Here is a 19,764-nt window from a genome sequence, read left to right as displayed (position 1 = left end):
AAATTTGTGTCTCTCAAACAAAAAATGAAGCAAATTTTCTTTTCTCCTTTCTAAGAATGCTATTGCAAAGAATAGCCAAAAACAATTCAATTCAACAACTAGATGAGCGTAAATCAAAACCAATTCAGACTGTGAAAATTGGATTCTAATTTTTTTGCATAATTAAATATATTATCCCATATCATACTGATCAGACACAATCAAATTAAGTTGGCAACATTAATTTTATTTGGAATGATTTCGTTTGCATTTTCATTATACCACATTTCAAGAATAACATCATTTTTCATATTGTGCAATAAACCTATTGAATTCAGCCATAATAGCAATCCCGCCGGAACGACAAATAATAGAAGATGTGCTTCAGTTGACGACGCACCACAAGGAGAAGAGGACACTTGATCCTCTGTGAGATGTTATTGGTTTGTGTAACTTGCTATCTTATTGATTTTCCTTTGTTTTCAGCATCTACTACGTGGTCCCATCCAACCTGGGGGTTCGGTCGACCGCCGAAAGGTTGTTGCGGTTGGGTATGAGGAGCGAGCAGCTGGTCCGCCTCTATTCGGAGCACGAGCACCTGAAGGGGACCGACCTCCTCAGAGACATCTCGCAGCGAGCTTCCCGGATGCAACACTTGAGCACCACCAGCGTGGTCATCGGGACCCCCATCTCCATTGCTCGCATCGGGCTGACCCTTGGTGAGAGGAATCCCCCGCACCTTCTTTTGCTGATAAGTTTGAACCAATTTTACAATTTTGTTTTGTTTACATTTCATTGTTTTTTTACAGCTGGACGAGGCAGCCTACATCAAGCTGGGAGAGGCCTTTGCGGCAATGACGGCGAATGGAGAGCCTGTGCAGACTGTGCTTGCCGGGGACCGGAAGCAGCTTCGGCCACGCTGTTTCAGCAAGGTGGCCGAAAGCATGCACGGCAAGTACAGTCTGTTCGATTTGGCTGCCGACAGTTGATTCTTCGAGGATGACGGGTAAGTAGCATTGAGGCCGGATAGAATGGTAATTACCTAATCCTTTTTCATATTGAGGCCGAAGGAGGGGCTTGGTGTGATGCTGCGTCTCAACTATCGGGCCCACGAGAACTTGGTGAGGGAGGTATCCTGCCTTTTTTACGACGGACTGATGGTAAGCATATGATGGCGGGCGCGACAAAAGATCAGCTTTAGCAATAAAATGAAGATTCTCCACGCGAACAGGTCGCAGGCGAGGACGCCGAATCAGCCACCGAGAACCTGGAAATTATTTGTTTTTTTTAATCACAGGATGGGAAGCTAAACTAGAATCACACCAGTGCCTTTCTTTGAATTTTAAGAAAAAAAATCCCCCCCTAATTATTTACTTAAATAATCAAATTTTAAAATCATTTAGTCTCTCTAATTTATTTTTAAAATTTTATTCACCATCCAGATCCCCTTTCTTAGAGAATAAAGTAAGATTTAGGCACCTAATTGAAGTAAATAAATAATATGATAAGAAAGTAAAGAATCCCACTGAGCAAGAATGGCGTGTTAGTGATTGATTTCTGGCATGAAGCCAAAATCACAAACACAAGTAAAAGGAGTGACGCCCCAACAAAATACCCTAGTTCACCGTCTTTACCTGAGCCAGGGGGAGGGCGCTGCTGAGGGTGAGACTCTCCCTCCAGTCTATCCCATCAGCTGCGACTTGAGGGGCCGGCCGAAATAAAAAGAGCTGCAGCGGACCACTCGGGGCAGATGCGAGCTGCCTAACACCAGAGAGGTGCTGCTCCTAACTGGAAAGAGGCAATTTGACTCTAATCCTAGGAAGCGACTTGGCAAAGGAATCCTACCTGTTGACCAGGCGATGTGGAGTCCTCTCTCTAGAAAGGTAAGGCCAGCTTTACGGGTCTCATGCGCCTCGTACTCATCTCCGCTTCTGTTCACAGGGGATTCCTAGAGAAGACCTTCCCGGGGACGAGCCCCCCAGCGCGGTGGAGCCACGATCTGGGCACCCTTTGGGGTCCGCAGAAGCCGGGAAGACCTCTTGTCTTGGATGAGGAGGGAACAGACACTGCAGACCTACTTCCTGTAAGTAGCATACTCCCCGGTCCACCTGGGCAGTCTGATCACCTGTCTTGTTTTCCGCAGGGTGAGAGTGCTCGGGGAAGTTTGAGCCAGGCTGCAGCCTACGTCCTGAGAAGTGAGAGGAAATTAGTGCACTGACGGCAGGTAGGATATCAGTGAAATGGGCGGGTGCGGGATTTAATATTCCCATACCTGGCCACTCTCTTGATACTGACAAATTTTTGTCCTCACCTCCGCTAAACCTCTGACTTATGTTGCAGGGTACCCGGGCCTTCAGCATCTAGCAGGGAGGCCGTCTACACGACTTGAAGCACGCCTATTGATCAACAGAAAAACAAGAATTTTGGCTTAAGGGCTTCTGTAAGATTTCGATCAATAAATACGCCTGACGGCTAAGTGGATTTTGCTGCGTTTGCTGTACAGTACTTTGGCATAGACCTTGGTCCCTCTCACGGACCCCAAAACCCTGATTTTGCACCCTTTTCCACGGAAAAGCGACCGAGAATTCAACTATCGAGATTGTTTACCATCAGAGCGTTGTTCGCACCGGAGGAGGAATGTTAGGAAAGGAGCTAAGAACTCTGGTCAGCTATTGGCTGGCTAAGTACCTTGATCTGAATACTGCGGCTCGCGTCTACACGCTCCTCCCACATCTATTCTCTACCGGCTGCGGGGCCGCTTCTGATTGGGCCAACCTAGAGTTTGCCTCCCTCCGAGTCTCTTTTCCAGCGAGAGGCGCGAAAGTCTCGAGGGCGACAGCACATAACATGCTCGAGTTACTGTTTTGTTATGACTTGTTTTGCATTTCAGATCCCTGGCCCAGCTAGCCTCCCCTCTGACAGCCTGCTGCTGCTGCGTTTCGGGCTGGAGAGACTGGGGCTCGACGCGAACCAGAGCGCCATCCGCTGGGTTGACATCAATGGTGTAATGCAACGCGACCCCCTCACCAGGTCCCTGTTCAACCTAGTGGAAGCCGACGCTGTGGTGTCCGCGGTGGACTCGCTGTGCCGGTGCATCCCCCCCCCCCCCCCCCCCCCAACAGGTTACGGTGCTATCACCGTACCGTAAGCAGGTATGTTGTGTGCCGAATTCTAACGAGGGGTGCAATATTGATAATTCTTCGTCTCTGTTTCAGGTGGCGGTGCTCCGGGAGAAGCTCCCCCGTGACATCACTGTCTTCACTGCGGACGAGGTGATAGGCCAGGAGCGGCCTGTGGTTGTGGTGTCACTGGTCCGAAGCGACCGTGGAGACGACAACGCGCGTGATCATGGGGTGGGCTTCTTGAAGGAGCCTAACAGGGTCAATTTTCTGATCAGCCGTGCTAAGGAGATCGTGATCCTGGTAGGCTCCCGGGTCCACTTCATCAGCAGTGGTGTTGGTTTTTGGGGGAATCCTTCAAACCAGGTCGGAACTAGGGATCGGTACTCGCGCCAAAAACGATATCAAATATCTGATATTGATATGATATTTCAGATATCAAATTTTTGATATATCAACACAAAAATATCAAAAGTTGATATATCATAGTTGATATTACCTGATGTACGAAACGTTGACCATTTAATGGGTCTTGAATGGCAACAGTCAGTTTAAACCTTAAAAACATGTAATTTCTGTTATTTTAGCCGGTTATGGGTGTTTAGCAATATATTACTGCTTTATAAGTTCAATTTGGCGCCTTTCGATTAGGTTTTGTTGACATTGACAGTTGACAATCGGCGGGCGCAGGGGAGGGTCTGGCTCTTGCGCAGGTCTAGCGTGGGAGTGTGCTTCTGTTGTTGTTTTCGTTTTGCGTTGCGTAAGAGAAGAAGCAAGTCCAGAAACTGGGAGACTGAATTGATAATAAAATGCTGAATTTAAACAGAATTCACCAGCCATCCTCAAGCAATATGCAACAGAACGAGGAAATAGAAGACGATCCGCCGCCGCCATCACCACCAAATTCGGAACCAATAGATATCCACATAGAGGTACATACATTACATATATTTTATTACGATAACGAAATAGCATTCATTAAGGTTAAAATAATCAATTTTAATTTCATCAGGATGAGGAGGAAGAGCGGGAAGAAGCAGAATCGAATGTGGCTGAGGAGGCTGAGGCTGGTGCGCAAAGCCATGGCTGCATAGTAAAGAAATACTTCAGACGTGATGCAAATGATAAAGGGCTATACTATTGTCTGAAATGCCCCGGCGCTAAGAAAGTAAGAGGAAGCAATACAAGCAATTTATGGAACCACCTGGAAAAACACCACTTTCCAATCTACATTAAACATCATTCAAGACAGAAACTAAAGGAGGGTAAAAAAAAAGTATTAATAAAAATGTATGGAATTCTAGATGACACTAACTATATGTATAACTTTTAGAACCAGAAAAGAACAAACACTGCAAGCACCAGCAGCAGCACCAGCAGCTATAATGAAGTAGAACATGCAAGCGAAAATGGGCCTAAGAAAATGAAACAAGCTACAATTTTGCAGTCTTTCGGTAAGTTTTTCAACTAGTGGGGAGTGAGTCTTGATTAAGCAAAACACCTGAATAATCTCCTAAAGTTATTTATGTAAATGGGATGTGCAGTTGAAGCCTCTTATCTAAATCCACTTATTTTGTATAATAAAAACTAATTTAATTTCTATTCCAGCTCTCAGCAAGAAAGCCACTGAATCTAAACTATCTGAGTTAGCCATGGCAGTTCTGGAAAATTGTGAATTCGCTAGCGTTCGGCTGTTTGATAGCCCACATTTCAAGACCATTCTTGAGTGCGCTTGTCCAGCATTCAGTTCTTTCACCAGCTCGGAGGATGTAAGCAACAAATATTTCTAATAAATCTGAATTCCTCTATCTTAAAATTCTGATCTCTACGTTTTAGGTTAAATGCCACATGCGAGCCCAGTATGAAATGAAGAAGAGCATGCTGATTGAAGAAGTGAACAAATCAATTTCTGATGCAACACTTGAGTTTAAGATTCGGAACGTCTGTGGACAAGATTATTTCACTGCAACCTTGATCTACATGACGGGTAAGTCTATATTCCTAAAATGTACAATAATTTTCGCATCCTAATACTGCTTTTATTATTGTAGTGGAAAACAAAATGGCTTCAGTTACTCTAGATGTGAGAAAATTCATCCACTGGGACCAACTTGAACAAATGGTACAAAATGTTATGTCAGCCAAATTCCTCCAAGATAAGGTTGGCTGCATAATCATTGGCCCGCAGCCTGAATTTCTGATTCCTGCCATGTGTGCCACAACAAAACACGTCCCAGTCGTCGTGTGCGTGTTTTCAGCCTTGGAAGTTGCATGGGAAAAAGTGCAAAAAGAAATCGAAGACATCGATTTCTACAAGTCTCGTGTGGTTCCACTATCCAAAAAGATGTTCAGGTAAATTATTTCGCTACTGCAGTCTTTTGATTACTAATAAAGCCTTTCAACACTTTCACAGCCCTAGTTTTTTGGCGTTGCTAGCCAGCAAGGAGGAGCGAGACCAAGTTACCAATGCAAGAGGGTCCATTGCTGAAACCCTAAAATTGCTCCTCCTTTACAACTCATTGCTGGCCACCGTCAGCGACGAGGAGGCTGACCTAGATGGTCTCTCGCACCGGGAGCGAACCATTGCAAGGGAAATCACTGATATCCTTTCAGCTCTGAACAAGATCCTCACTTCTTCACTCTTGAAACCAGACTATCTTCATCTTTCACTTTGGACTACCTTTGAGAGCTTATTCTTAGGTAATATTGAATGAATTAAATTTTGCATACATTTCTGCTTGAGAATAGATCTCATAATTTTAATATTGTAACATTATTATTTAATATTTTAACAATCTGTGATGTAATTTGTTTGTCGAGTTTCTTATACTTGCTTTATTAATATAATCGATTCTTTCAGCCTCATTTGAAGGACAAATCAAGCATTTAAAAATGCCTGATGCTGTGACGATTGCACAGCTTGCCAAACAAGCCTTGAAAGACTGCTTTTCGGGACCTGACCAAGACACAACCACTTATCTGAAGCTTCTTGACTTGAGAACCAAAAATGCGCCCATCCAAGACGCCATCGTGTATTCCAATTGCATTTCTAGACTTGAAGCCGAGCTGAAAAGGACGCGCAAAAAGCACAATGATTTGGCAGAAGAGGAAAGGCGCAAGGAAAGTAGCTGTGAAGATGGTAGTATTAATATTATTTTAATAGGAGCTTGAAACAGATTGCGTGCATAATTGATGCATCTTTGTAAACTGAAAAAATTCCTATAGATATAATTTAATATAAGCCTTCAGATTTTACGTAAACATTTATGTAAACCTTGCCCAGAACTTTGATATAATTATTTAAGCTAAGAATACTGATAACATCACGGACATAGTTCAATTGTTTGTAATTAAATCGATAGCAATTACTTAAAATACTTGTATGTACTCTGCTCACACTCTGCTCCTGACTTTACTATAACACTTCCTCTGGATGAGGAATGAGCAAGGCCTGCGCGCCGCAAACAGGAAAAATTCTTCACATGCTGCTCCTCTCCAGGCAGTGAACAGTTCCGAGCAAGAAGAATCAGATTTTCTAATACTCCTTCTTCTAGTACTCGGTAAAGTGAGAAAGGCCAAATAGATCAAATGGGGCCATAGATATAAGTAGAGGAAAAGTACAACTAAACAAAGTTAACTATCTGCTCACTGAAAGGGATCGCCTACTTCCCCGTAATTTTGAGTCTATGATCCCATTTGATCTATTTGGCCTTTCTCACTTTACCGAGTACTCTAGAAGAAGGTGTATTAGAAAATCTGATTCTGCTTGCTCGGAACTGGTCACTGGAGAGGAGCGGCATGTGAAGAATTTTTCCTTTATGCAGCACGCAGGGCCTTCTTCATTGTAAGTGTGGTTTTGGCACAGCATATTAATTTGATTAATTCCAAAATTTCAAGCAGAAAATAATGGGAATTATTTGGCTTCAAAAATACAATTATTTCTTTATCTAGGCTTGTTAAAAACATTTTGGGAAACATATCTGAGCGATAGATGTATTTCAAGGGGAAATGCAAGCACTGCACATTTTGGAATGAGCAGTAACCTCAAGGCTTACTTAGACGAGACCCAGGAAAGCATCACAACTCCTACCTCTCATGAGCCTTGGTTGCTGAAGTCAGGTCATGAATTGTATTCAGTAGCTTCTAAATACTTTGCTGTGATGTGTGCGAGCCGAAACAAGCTAAAATTGCTCACAAGAGACGTGTCTGACGACGAAGCGACTGTTATGTCGTTTGTCGCATCTTACCCTTCCATGCTCAACTGACAGTATATGTTCCTTACTGTAATAACATTAAATAAAAGTGAAAATAACTTATTTTTTCTATTAGCACATTACCCTCCACTCACTAGAATATCGTTTCCATTTTAGCAATGTTCGCTGTAAAATTTGATATTGCAAGTATTTTGAATTGCCTCTGTGTGTAATACGTATTTTCTGATTCTTTTTATCAATTTTCGAGTGTAACCCTAAAATGTGGTGTTGCTTTGCTCTTCGGCTTCTCTAATCCCATTTTTTTTCAAAAACTCACACGAAGTGTCAAAGTTATTATGTATATATGAAATGGTTAGAAACTTTGCAACTCATCATGTTATAGAAAATATGTAGTATAAAACTTCCTATAAACTATTATTTCTCAAGTTCTAGATTATCTAATCAAACTATCAAAAGTCTCAACTCCATAATATGAATCGCCGATAGTAATGATAATTTTTGTTAAAGCGCACCACAAAATATTTATATTATATGGTTTGCTCCCATAATGTTACCAATTTTTTCTCAACTCCGGGACATAATAAAATAAAACACTCATTTTCTCAGCTGAAATTTAAATTTGATTGTAGATTATAGCATCCCAAGCGTCTGTAGTAAGGCTTTTCAAGAATACTATTTTTCCTAACCGCATTGAAAGTAACCTACTCCGCTCATCTGTTAACACTGCATTGACGGAGGACACGATTCTTTCGGACTGCACCGAAGATGGTTGAACCACAAATAAGTCTCGAGCGACAGATGCTAAAGCTGGGTATTGTACCCTAGTAACCAAGCAACGTTGATGGAACGTTGAATCAACGTTGAACGTCAACGACGTCAACACAGAATCAACGTTGACGTCAACGTTCAATCAACGTTGAGAATGGTCACTGCGGTGTCGTTGATGCAACGTTGACGATCAAATTTCGTCGAAAAAATCGCGGTATACATTGTCTCAGCAGATCGCTTTATTTTTACTTTATTCGTGTTTTTTTGATAGTTTTGATCGTCGAAATTTATATCGTTGTTGACGTTCAACAACGCATCAACGTTACTTCAAGGTTGCTGTAAATGAAAATATGCCTTCTCTTGAAATCTGATTTATTTTTACAAAAAGTTGTCGTTTTACAAATTTTCCATTGATAATGTGTTTGAAAAGAAATTACAAATCCGTACGATCAATTCTGCATAAAAAACTAATCTATTTTTTTGCGAAAAGAGAGTCATATATTATACTAAATAAAAGGCAATATATCTCAAAGCATTACATAATTTTGAGCACACATGTTGAAAGAACTCAAATGTCCCAAAGTTAGTATAATTATATATTATTAGGCTTCGATGACCAAAAATTTAATTTGATATTTCACAAAATTCATTTCATCCACAGTTGAAGTAATATGCTTTAATGAGACACCACCTTTTAGTGGGTAATTTTGAAACATTTTTCCTGAAAATTTTTCCTTCAAATTCTATCAAATCGTATATGACCAAATCATAAATGAAACATATTAAATATACACACACGCATCAATTGAACGTCAGATTTAAGGAAACTTCATTTGACTCTAGTTATACATATAATATACTCTTTGTGAAATATCCGAAATATCAAAACTCGCTGCTTAGATATACAGTTACACACATATATAGGTAACAATCCATTACATATATCAAGACAGTGTATTAATTAACAATAACTATACTGTAATGAGCAGCTTTCGGAAGGCAAATTTCAAAGGGACAAATGCACAGTATTTACGAACACACTTTTAAATCCACTGCAGAAACAACCAAAGAGTGTTGCAGGAAATTGCATTTTGGAAAAGGGACAAATATTTGTTCGGTATATTTAATAAAATTGTACTTTGTTATATTTGTGTTGCTCGTATCCTGGAGCAATTATTATGGAAAGGTTCACCAATTTATATGCTTTAACTACTCACTCAACCTGCTACTCATCTTTTAAGTCGACTTGCTGGACTTGGAGGATGATTTACCAGCTGTCAAGTGGGTGTCCTTGCTCAAACTCTTTCTCCCAACTCTATCATCAGACCTGTAGATAAACCACAGAGTCGAGTTGTACTCAGGTAATAAGTGGGGGAAATGTTTGCTGCTGCAATACATTGCAAATAATATACTGATTGTATGCCAAAACAAATGAAAAAATTCACACAAGGAATGATAAAGTTGACATAATTTTTAAGCTGACTCAAAATATTAAATACAATTTGAATTTTTTTGGCTAATAAACCAGCTGTAATTTCTTCAAGTCGTGCTGAATATTAGACCGATTTTCTTCCTCAGGAATCCATTTAAAGCACTACCAAGAATTAAATTTTACGAAAAATCCAAACAACGACGCCACTGAAATATTTCCGTCCTAGGAATTTCACACTTCTTCCACATAACAAAATTTTTTGTTTATTTCAAAATATTGCAGCAGCAGCCACCTTTCTTTTAGACAAAATGCAATGATTGATTACCTGCTCGAAGAATTAGCCTGCAGCTTCTGGCTTGCAATGCTCGACCGAGCATCTGTCGACCGAGCATCTGTCGACCGAGCATCTGTCGACCGAGCATCTGTCGACCGAGCATCTGAGGGCCTGCTGTCACACACTCCACTGCTGCTACCTCTGTTAGATCTGTTGGAATGATAATCATTATTAATTTTTTGCGAAGCGCTCTCTGAATGGGAGGGGCTGGCAATCTCTGGGCTTTGAATGCGATTTGGCATGCTTTCGAACCAGGAAAATTTACCAGCGGCGGTCTCAGGTGTTTTGGGGAAAAATATATCAAGGCAGCTTATAGAAAACAAAGACTTTCCTCTTTGATTGTGAATAGTTTTCAGCCATGTTCTTTGTAAATTTGTTACATTTAAAACGGTAGGTAAAGGTGTGATCTCTAGTGTTTGAGATGGAAAAAATAAATAACAACACTCACTCACTTTCGTACCCTATAGCAGTGGCTATGTGAAAAATCTATTATTTTGTAAGCTAAGTAAGAGAGATATACTTAGAATAATTATATATCAGCATATTTAATCAATGAAATAAATAAGGTCCATTAGCTTTTGTACTTTTTCATTATTTTTATGGCTAGATAATGATGGACTCAATTTTTGGTATAAAAATATGCATAATTAAATAATATTTAAGAAAGCATTTTAAATTGTGGAAATACTAATAAATTAGGGGTAGCGTGATTGTACTTTTCAATTGAGAGGTGTTTTGGAATCTCCAAAAATAAGGACTTTTCTAGCGCAACCAGGACTAAAAATATTACGCTGTCAAAAGACGAGACAAGCTGAAGTACATAAATTTTTACGAACAATCTAGAAGCAGAAAAATGCGACAGGAATTCGCATGAAATCTTCACCAACTCCCTTTCACCTTTCAAAAATTGGTGAGTCATTAATTCAGGCTTTCGACGACAACTAGCGGCTTACCTGCTGGATGAAGTTTCATGCTCCTTGCTCAGGAACCTGCCACTTTTCAAACTAGACTCAGATGATGTTTTGCAAGCGGTTAATGGCGCTTTCTTGCTCACGCTCTTCCTCCCAGCAGTATCATCTGATCTGCAGATACAAATTAAGTTACTTTCTCCTTTAGAGAGTGCAATGATTGATTACCTGCTCGGAGAATTAGCCTGCTGCTCCTGGCTTGCATTGCCTGACCGAGCATCTGTCGACCCAGCATCTGAGGGCCTGCTGTCAAACACTCCACTGCTGCTACCTCTGTAAGATCTGTTGGAATGATAATCATTATTAATTTTTTGCGAAGCGCTCTCTGAATGGGAGGGGCCAGCAATCTCCAGGCTTCGAATGCGATTTGGCGGCTTTTGAACCAGGAAAATTTACCAGCGGCGGTCTCAGGTGTTTCGGGGAAAAATATATAAAGGCAGCTTATAGAAAACAAAGTCTTTCCCCTTTGATTGTGAATAGGTTTCAGCCATGTTCTTTGTAAATTTGTAACATTTAAAACGGTAGGTAAAGGTGTGATCTCTAGTGTTTCAGATGGAAAAAATAAATAACAACACTCACTCACTTTCGTACCCTGTAGCAGTGGCTATGTGAAAAATCTATTATTTTGTTAGCTAAGTAAGAGAGATATATTTAGAATAATTATATATCAGCATATTCAATCAATGAAATAAATAAGGTCCATTATTTTTTGTACTTTTTCATTATTTTTATGGCTACATAATGATTGACTCAATTTTTGGTATAAGAATATGGATAATTAAATAATATTTAAGAAAACATTTTAAATTGTAAAAATACTAATAAATTATGGGTAGCGTGATTGTACTTTTCAATTGAGAGGTGGTTTGGAATCTCCAAAAATAAGGACTTTTGTAGCGCAACCAGGACTAAGAATATTACACTGTCAAAAGACGAGACAAGTAGAAGAACATAAATTTTTACGAACAATCTAGAAGCAGAAAAATGCGACAGGAATTCGCATGAAATCTTCACCAACTCCCTTTCACCTTTCAAAAATTGGTGAGTCATTAATTCAGGCTTTCGACGGCGACTAGCGGCTTACCTGCTGGATGAAGTTCCATGCTCCTTGCTCAGGAACCTGCCACTTTTCAACCTAGACTCAGATGATGTTTTGCCAGCGGTTATTGGCGCTTTCTTGCTCCGAGCATCTGTCGACCGAGCATCTTTCGACCGAGCATATGAGGGCCTGCTGTCATACACTCCACTGCTGCTACCTATGTCAGATCTGTTGGAATGATAATCATTATTAATTTTTTGCGAAGGGCTCTCTGAATGGGAGGGCCTGGCAATCTCCGGGCTTCGAATGCAATTTGGCATGCTTTTGAACCAGGTCTGTTTAGTGAAAATTTAACAGTGGCGGTCTCAGGTGTTTTGGTTAAAATAATATCATTGAAGCAAATAACATAAAAGTTTTTGATAAATTTTCATGTCTCAAATGTCATTTATACCCATTTTCTCTTTTACTTTCCTTTTTTGTGCATTTCTCCATCAGAGCCGCTGCTGGCAAAACTTGTTGACGATATTTGTCTGGTGGTTTGAAAGGGAACCCTGCTTTTGGTAGTGTGTGACGTGTTAAAAATAATACTTAATGAATTATCATTATTAAAATAATTACTTTGTGGAGCCACGCTTCTCGTTCCTCTTCGTCAGTGTTTCACGTTCACCATCTGAGCTTTCGCCAACATTTTCAGGTTCAAGTTGATTGCTTTTCACGCTAGTGTTTTCATCACTATCATCTGTTATAACAGATTTCTTGGCCTCCGAAGTCTACAAAATATAATGATTGCGCACACTTAATTCTGTAAACTCTAGGATGAAATGTGTTACCTGAAGTTTTCTGTTGTACCTGGTTGGTGCATCCTGCAGCCATCTCCTCATTTTCAAGACAACGTTACCTCTGCTAATATTTGGTTCAGTCTTAGCTCCACTTGCAAGTAGCGCGTCTATTTTTGGTCATAAATATGTTTGTGAAATTTTAATCAAAATTTGTTTACCTATGGCCAGTTCTGCCACAGAAGTTTGGCTGAATGCAATCTTCTTCTGCTTGTTGTTTTTGTCGGCGCCACTCATATTAAACAGGCGTCCAACGGCGTCCATCATCAGCGTTCGCAGCATCGTATTTACAGCGTTTGTAAGACTGCCATTAACGACAACTTCAGCCAAATGGGAAACCTTTAATTATATAAAGTACATGCTTAAATTTGTAAGAAAAATAAACCAGAATATTTTTTATACCATGTTGTTATACAGGGTACGGTCCTCCTTGATCGCTTCATTGAATTCTTCAAATTCAATCATTGACTTTAAAGGGAGCCCTCTACGAAACGTTTCAAAATTAGGAGACTCCTCCGGCTGCTCTCCGGGCTTCCATGAATTTTTCATAGACAACCTGCTTATGGTCTTGGTGAGCTCCATCAACGAATCTTGTGTCTTTAAAGACAGCTCATAGTGCGTGCTAATCATTCCTAAAATGATAGAATTGAAACATTGGAATGGAAAATTCTTGCGCGCACTGTCATTTTATATACCTTTTATATATTCGAGGTCATTGGAAATTTTTGAATGGTCAGATTTTGGAAGGTGTGAGCTGACTTTTGGAACTGAAAATTTGGATACAATAATTACTGTAAAAAGTACAGATATCAAGCAAATGCTTTACTTTTTGTGGGCGTCTTTAAAATTTGGTGAGTGATTTTCACAGTTTTTGTACTCCTTGTTGTATAACCAGCAGAGGAATCTTCAGCAGAATTAATAGAGTCAATCGGTGTGTTCACTTTTACAACTGACTCGTCTTTTAGGACACACATTTAAATCAAAAGTGAGTAGCAACAACATAATTTTCATACCTTCCGGAATTTCTTCCAAGTCATCAGCACCAAGGTCGTCATCTTCTGATAATTGGTTTGAGGAATCACTGCTTTCCGAAATTGCTTGTCGTTGCTTTTTCTTTCGGACAGCTTCACTCCCTGAGCTTTCTGTATTTGTATAGCAATGAAATATGGTGAAAATAACCCTAAATTAAAGATAAAAAATTACCAGGGTTCCTTTCATCGGTGACAAAGTCCCTATATTTACTGGACTTTCCGACCTTCCTTACCGGTCTCTGGTTAACAGAGTCGTCATCACGATGTCTTTCGTCATCAACTTCTGTAGTTACATAATCAGAGTCATCAATTAACTTCACCGCTGAATTGTAGTTGTCTGAATAACGAAAAATAATAAAAAATACTTTTATTAACATCATTTTCGCGTCTGAGTCAGTAAATTAACTATTCAATTACCTTTACTCCCTAAAATTTTTAGATAATCATGAACATCCCACTTCCTCTTTGAATTATTGGGATCTGCGTGCCGCACCAACAGTTTCTTATACTCTAATGGAGTGCACTCAGGCATCAGACATGTTTTGTTTTTAGGATTGATCCACCGTGTGGAGACCACTTCAGCGGTCTCAAAGTCATCAGGTCCAGAGTTATTACAAACTACAGTTGCAAATTGATAAACCCTGTAAACAAAAGAATTTCATTTAATGAGCACATAAAATCAGTGTATTATATTTTTTTGTTAAATATCAAGAAACAAGCAGCTATATGATTGCAAAGAAAAAAGCGATTTTAAGACATTCATTACAACAATTTTAAAAACAAGTTCCAAGCATTTTGTCCCAACCGCAATTTTCCAAGACCCAGTTTTGCATAACAGGGTCAAAGAAAAGAAACTATTTATATTTATCAAAAACCAGATACCAACATAATTTAGAAATCAATATTAGTCCGAGAGAACATATAAGTTCTAACCTCTTTTAATGAATCATTGGGATGAAAATGTGCTCGCCGTTTGCATAAAAATGGAGGCATTTCTTGAGGCAATCGTCTATTTTCACGTCAATTTCATCCTCAAAAGCCGAAACTGATGTGGAGACGATATTCAGTTTTGAAGAGTGGAATGGCGCTGAGAAGTAGTCAACCATTGGACCGCTGAATGGTGAAAAACGTAAAAAGATTTTGCTGCCTTTCCTCACGATAGATTTTACGATTCCAATTTTGCCGCTTTTGGTTAATATTACGTTGTCAGGATGCTCCAAGGTTATCAGATATCCTCTGAATTCGATGCTTGCATGGAATTTTTCTTTCTTCGAGTGGCCAACCAGGTCACCGAGGGTGACATTTCTTTCTTCAATTCTCCCTGACGGTTGAAAAGTGCAGTGTCCTGCCTCTTGCTCCAAGTATCGTAATATTATCTGCTGAAGAGGCAGGTTCGGCCCGGTGATAAGTTTTCCAAGCCTTCCCTGAAATCCCTCGAAATAAAAGGCTGAAAATTCCTCCAGTGATCCGAATCTTCTACAATCGTCAACCAAGTGGAGCTGTGAATGCACTACTCTGACTAAGTGCCGACTCCCAATCTTCTTTTTAACAAATTCTACGAATCGCTTTAGGAGTGTTTCTGCAACACCTAGCCACGTTTCCTGTTTGACGAGAGTCTTCGAGCACAGAATCCTTGTTGCTAATGACAACCTAAGGAAATTCTCGTAATCTTCCTGTGGCATAGTTTTTTTGAAGATAACAATACCAGAGTAGAGCAGCAGGAATCTAAATTGTTTTGCCTTGAACTTTTTCAAATTTATCTAAGTCCAAAGTGCTGGTCTTCCACCTAAATTCTGTTGGTTTCGACGACAGGGTTGTCTTGTAAAGTTCGCAGGCCTCTTTAATGGCCACCTTGGAGAGCCGACTTTCTTTGATGTAAATCACAAGGAGGCGCTTTGTTGTCCCTAAGCACGTGCAGTGCATGTAATCTATAGGAAAGTCAGCAACCATGTCCACATCGAGTTCTTCTAGAATGCTTTTGCCATGATGGTGATCTTTTTGTTTACGAGCCCTGAATGAGCCATCAGTCCTTAGGACACAAGTCAGATCTTTAAAGATAACCGTTTTACCGGCACGGTTCCACTCTCCTTTTGCAGTACACTTATCACAAGAATAGTAACCGCCAACTTTTACATAGCAGCATCCAGCTTTGGCTGGCATATCTGCCACAACTGGCCCACCAACTTCAAGCCGAAGCTCTTCATCAAAATTTTCAATCATGAATCCGTTCTGCAGTTCCTTGTATTCGTGAACTAAATCTTCCATTATGTCATTAAATGGATGCGGATTTGCTGTGCCACAGTAGAGACCACTCATAAAAACAAAATGAGTCTCATCACCGACCAAGGAATGCAAAACTGACCAAAATTTGTTAGAGCTGTTGTTTTCCGGACAGAATCCGTCAAAAAACGTGATCAGCTGAATTGTATTGTCGGGTGCTTTTGGTCGAAAACCTCGACGGAATGCTTCATTGATGCCTCTCTTTGGCGAAAGATAAGCAAAGTTTCCGAAGGTTCCTGCAGGTTGAACGAGGCAAGTGCTCCTGGGCGTCTCAAGAAGTGACCGGTAATCACTTGGAAGGTTTAATAAAATTCCGTGTTGAACTTCTACATGCTCTTTCAATCCTTTCAACAATTTTGAGACGTGCGTCCGAGGCACACGATTTTGGAGAGCCCACGTTCTTAGAAAGTTTCGCAAATTTCCAGTTCCATCGGTAGAATTAGAATTTGATTGTTCAGATTGAGTGATCACTGCAACATCATGAGTGCTTGACGACCCTGAGCTTGGCGCGGGACTTGGTATCGCTGATTGCCGACTAACTTCAGTATCCATGTCTGTTGAAAAATCTGCTGAGAAACGCGAATCTAGTATGTCGGGCTCTTCGGTACTTGATATACTAGATTGATTCGCAACAACCCTTTCTGAATTGGGAGGCATTAATTTTTTTGATTTTAAAGCCATTATGCCAGCTCTCAAAGCAGATGCTTTTAGCTTTTTTTTCCTTCTCCTGTATTCTCTCCTCTTTAAATTTCGCTTCCTAACAATTTAATTTTTAATAGCACCTTAAGAAAAGCATAAACCTAAAAATTGAAAATTTAAGATAATCTCACCTGGAATTTGGTCCCAAGCTCGCATCATTCGCATGTTCGCCGCCATCCTCCATGTTTGTTGTTACTGTCGTACACTATTTTGGAAAAGCACACTCGATCTGAAAAAAGGAAATTTTAATATTAATCACACGGATAATAATAAGGCAGCGGTCAATGTGCTGGCCATTTTACATTTCGGTGTAAAAGAAGTGGTTCACAACCAAATAAAATTAGTGCAGTGGCAACAAAGTGCGCGCAGGGCTTTTTTTTTCTACAGTGAAACCTTTTACAGTAATGGTAAAGTTACAGTTTCGTCTGCCGGGTTATATATCGCCGCCAGTTCTTTTGAGAATCCATGCATAAAATTAGGGTTGGCGAAAACCGTAAATCGGCGCCGAAAACTGGGACTTTTTTCATCCATACATAAATGAACACAAAATTACGCTGGTGTGTTGATAAAATCCCTTATGAATTGATGCAAAAATAAAAATCCAACCCTATCGAAGGATGGAAGTAAAGGTTCTTAAAATACACACATCGCCCGCTCATGCCACATTCATCAAGAGATATAAAGATTCCACAATTATTTCAAGGATCGGTTTCAGGACTATCATTCGGCAGTTTTGGAATTTTATTTGAGCCTTACAGTGGTGACGAAAAGACACCAAGTTCGATGAAATTGGACTTTTACGACATTTTATCTTAGGGTCACGGTAGCGACAGACCCTGAAGGTCGAGTTCCAGCTTTCTATGGCTCTCTTGTTGTGTCTAAGCAAATTAAATGCGAAATAAATGTACTGACAAACGAGAGGTGAACTCGCTGCCCTGGCCATCCGCTGTCGAGCGGCGTCGAGCTGGATTTTAATTTTCAAATTCAAATTGCAGGAAAACTTTCGCGATCGCAACTATGAAACACAGTGTGCTTGTGTATAATTGCACATTTTAGCTCCGAACTCAGAAAATCGAAGAAGCTTTTATCATCCCTTCATTTTAAATTTTCAAAAAAGGTCGCAAAAGGTGACTTTCGATTTGTGCTTTTTTTGTAAAATGAAAAATATTCAGGATCTAAATCTAGATTGGGCAGTGAAAATTTCAGGTGATCTACGCAGTATAAGAGTTACAGTCCACATTTCAATAACAGAGTTCTCATTATTCGGGGATTTTCAAGATAACGAAAAAATGGGCAGCTGAAATTTTGGAGTTTTACCATCTATTAGCAAGTACGGTACTTCAAGCAAATATAATTGTCATCTAAAATTTAAATGCTAAAAAATCATATCCGATCGACTACCAATCTAGCAGAGATCTGCTCATTTTTTTATTAACATATTTATGCTGGATAAAAGAGAATCCTTATCAACATTTAGTTTAATTTCTGAATATTTGGAATTTCAGAAAACTGTTTGAAAGGCTTGCACCTGAAATAAATATAATTGGAAAAGACAAAGTCCTGACTGAGAGTTAAAAAGTTTATTTTTAAATAATTAGGCATTAAAACATTTGATAAAAACTCCGAAGTGGCATCAAAATTTTTAATTTTCATTTTTTTAAATTAATTTGCCAAAACCTTATATATCAGATTTGTACGTTAAATACATTAACTATTAATCATACAAGATGAAAATATCAATATTAATAATTTGTAATGATTCCGTTTGTATGAAATTCAAGTTCCATTTAAAAAAATAAAAATATGAGAACCAGTTTTATGACTTGTTATTTTTTAGTCTTCAGGAAAGTTAATTAGTCCAGACTGTGGACAAGTTTGCGTTTTCTCAACAAGCATTTTCAGTCTAGTTCAACTCAGTCATTTTTGAAAACCTAATTGAAGAAAAATAAAATTATATTCAAATCAGTCAGAACAGAATATTTTCCCAAAATAATCGAAATGAAAAATAAGAATGCTCATCGATTTCCGAATGCAAATTAGTAATATTTAAAAAAAATAATCTAAAATTTTTGAGAGTAGAGTGATCCGAAACATGTCATTTGAGTAGAGGAAAAAATATATTAATCCTAGCTGGCTACAAATTTTGATGTGACAATATAAAGATAATGATACAAAAACTTAACTTCAGTCGGTAAGCAAAACATTAGTGCTGAAAAGCATGATTCATTCATTCAATTATCTCAATTTTCAATGCTCTGTGACACTCACTGTTCCAAGTGTGCTGGCTTTTAAAATAATTATGAGCAAGCCAGTTTTAACCCGAATTCGGCGGCTAAATTGGAAAACAATTGGCTATAGGTAGACACTTCAGTAATAAAATTCTGGTAAAGTATTAAATTCCACCTTGAATTTAAAAATTTTTAAACTTTCCTATCATTAAAATTTAAAATTGAACATAATAATTATTATATTAATCATGCAAAAGACAATCTATTATAGCTACAAACTTTAACCGATTAAAATCCTCATGATGCCGATAACAATTGCCTGCGGTTTTAACTTTTAAATTTTAAACACCTCTGGCTAAAACCGGCTGGTCCTTCAGTGTCCAAAGTTCCAATTTTTGATCAAAATTCGGAACTTTGGGAACTTGCTGATGTTTGCTGCTAATATGGAAAATAATTTAAATATAAAATAATTCTATTACCTAATTGAAGGTTGCCAGGCCAAGATGTTCATTCAAACCGTCCAACTGTGAGTGTCCGAAGTCAGATCAAAGCTCGTGCAATCAGGAAAAGGGCATTCCAGGAAAATGACACCTCCTAAAACATAAATAAACAAAATCAACAAAACTATCTCATGAATGTGTATGTATGGAAAAAATTCTTTCCACCGGGTCAAATTCTTATGAGAATATCCCATAAAGGTGTGGGTGCCAAAAATTGTAATCCGCGGCGAAATATTTAATTTTTCCCTACATAAAAAATCCATGTTAACTAAACAACTGATAAAAATAAAAGTAAAACAACTTTAATACACGCGTATCCTACTCGTAAATTATCTCT

At 39.1% G+C, this 19,764-nt stretch overlaps 4 protein-coding genes and 1 long non-coding RNA gene across 6 annotated transcripts; 1 reads left to right on the top strand and 4 right to left on the bottom strand.

Moving 5' to 3' along the window:
• Positions 1-1,148: 1,148 nt before the first annotated feature.
• On the bottom strand, positions 1,149-2,579 carry LOC135938122 (uncharacterized). Of its 2 annotated transcripts, XR_010574603.1 has the most exons (4): positions 2,486-2,579; positions 2,291-2,375; positions 1,614-2,167; positions 1,149-1,246 (listed from the first exon to the last, which is right to left on the bottom strand). It is a non-coding gene; the product is annotated as an uncharacterized LOC135938122 (long non-coding RNA). The 2 variants fall into 2 exon arrangements; XR_010574602.1 differs by having other exon boundaries at positions 2,291-2,571.
• A 1,132-nt stretch (positions 2,580-3,711) lies between these two features.
• LOC135937602 (uncharacterized) lies at positions 3,712-7,363 on the top strand. Its single transcript, XM_065480760.1, has 9 exons — positions 3,712-4,030; positions 4,111-4,374; positions 4,432-4,552; positions 4,707-4,867; positions 4,935-5,085; positions 5,150-5,450; positions 5,512-5,798; positions 5,959-6,237; positions 7,050-7,363. Exons 1-9 carry the CDS (start codon positions 3,908-3,910, stop codon positions 7,361-7,363), a joined length of 2,001 nt encoding a protein of 666 aa, XP_065336832.1. The 5' UTR covers positions 3,712-3,907.
• A 1,093-nt stretch (positions 7,364-8,456) lies between these two features.
• On the bottom strand, positions 8,457-12,173 carry LOC135937601 (uncharacterized). Its single transcript, XM_065480759.1, has 5 exons — positions 11,899-12,173; positions 10,983-11,096; positions 10,800-10,928; positions 9,838-9,996; positions 8,457-9,407 (listed from the first exon to the last, which is right to left on the bottom strand). Exons 1-5 carry the CDS (start codon positions 12,171-12,173, stop codon positions 9,317-9,319), a joined length of 768 nt encoding a protein of 255 aa, XP_065336831.1. The 3' UTR covers positions 8,457-9,316.
• A 124-nt stretch (positions 12,174-12,297) lies between these two features.
• Positions 12,298-19,523, bottom strand: LOC135936535 (uncharacterized). The gene is made up of 13 exons (XM_065479380.1): positions 19,407-19,523; positions 16,831-16,928; positions 14,654-16,757; positions 14,138-14,361; positions 13,893-14,057; positions 13,703-13,831; positions 13,516-13,647; positions 13,385-13,456; positions 13,092-13,321; positions 12,851-13,028; positions 12,684-12,799; positions 12,472-12,623; positions 12,298-12,407 (listed from the first exon to the last, which is right to left on the bottom strand). The coding sequence occupies exons 4-13, from the start codon at positions 14,250-14,252 to the stop codon at positions 12,317-12,319; spliced, it is 1,380 nt and encodes a 459-aa protein (XP_065335452.1). The 5' UTR covers positions 14,253-14,361; positions 14,654-16,757; positions 16,831-16,928; positions 19,407-19,523; the 3' UTR covers positions 12,298-12,316.
• Positions 15,446-15,985, bottom strand: LOC135937600 (uncharacterized). Its single transcript, XM_065480758.1, has one exon. The coding sequence runs from the start codon at positions 15,983-15,985 to the stop codon at positions 15,446-15,448; it is 540 nt and encodes a 179-aa protein (XP_065336830.1).
• Positions 19,524-19,764: the final 241 nt, after the last annotated feature.

The sequence above is a fragment of the Cloeon dipterum genome, chromosome 2, assembly GCF_949628265.1.
Source record: "Cloeon dipterum chromosome 2, ieCloDipt1.1, whole genome shotgun sequence".
Classification (NCBI taxonomy): Eukaryota; Metazoa; Arthropoda; class Insecta; order Ephemeroptera; family Baetidae; genus Cloeon; species Cloeon dipterum.
This window is presented reverse-complemented; position numbering and strand designations above follow the sequence as displayed.

What these genes read in the sequence shown, in the direction of transcription:
- LOC135937602 (XM_065480760.1), top strand. Translation starts at nt 3,908, where the DNA reads ATGCTGAATTTAAACAGAATTCACCAGCCATCCTCAAGCAATATGCAA. An exon ending in CAATAGATATCCACATAGAG is followed by an intron (nt 4,031 to 4,110) that starts GTACATACATTA and finishes TAATTTCATCAG; the next exon opens with GATGAGGAGGAAGAGCGGGA. An exon ending in AACCTTGATCTACATGACGG is followed by an intron (nt 5,086 to 5,149) that starts GTAAGTCTATAT and finishes TTATTATTGTAG; the next exon opens with TGGAAAACAAAATGGCTTCA.
- LOC135937601 (XM_065480759.1), bottom strand. Translation starts at nt 12,173, where the DNA reads ATGCCAAATTGCATTCGAAGCCCGGAGATTGCCAGGCCCTCCCATTCA. An exon ending in CAGGCTAATTCTCCGAGCAG is followed by an intron (nt 10,929 to 10,982) that starts GTAATCAATCAT and finishes TTGTATCTGCAG; the next exon opens with ATCAGATGATACTGCTGGGA. An exon ending in CAGGCTAATTCTTCGAGCAG is followed by an intron (nt 9,408 to 9,837) that starts GTAATCAATCAT and finishes GTTTATCTACAG; the next exon opens with GTCTGATGATAGAGTTGGGA.
- LOC135936535 (XM_065479380.1), bottom strand. Translation starts at nt 14,252, where the DNA reads ATGCCTGAGTGCACTCCATTAGAGTATAAGAAACTGTTGGTGCGGCAC. An exon ending in CACCGATGAAAGGAACCCTG is followed by an intron (nt 13,832 to 13,892) that starts GTAATTTTTTAT and finishes ATACAAATACAG; the next exon opens with AAAGCTCAGGGAGTGAAGCT. An exon ending in TTTAAAGACGCCCACAAAAA is followed by an intron (nt 13,457 to 13,515) that starts GTAAAGCATTTG and finishes CCAAATTTTCAG; the next exon opens with TTCCAAAAGTCAGCTCACAC.
- LOC135937600 (XM_065480758.1), bottom strand. Translation starts at nt 15,985, where the DNA reads ATGGAAGATTTAGTTCACGAATACAAGGAACTGCAGAACGGATTCATG.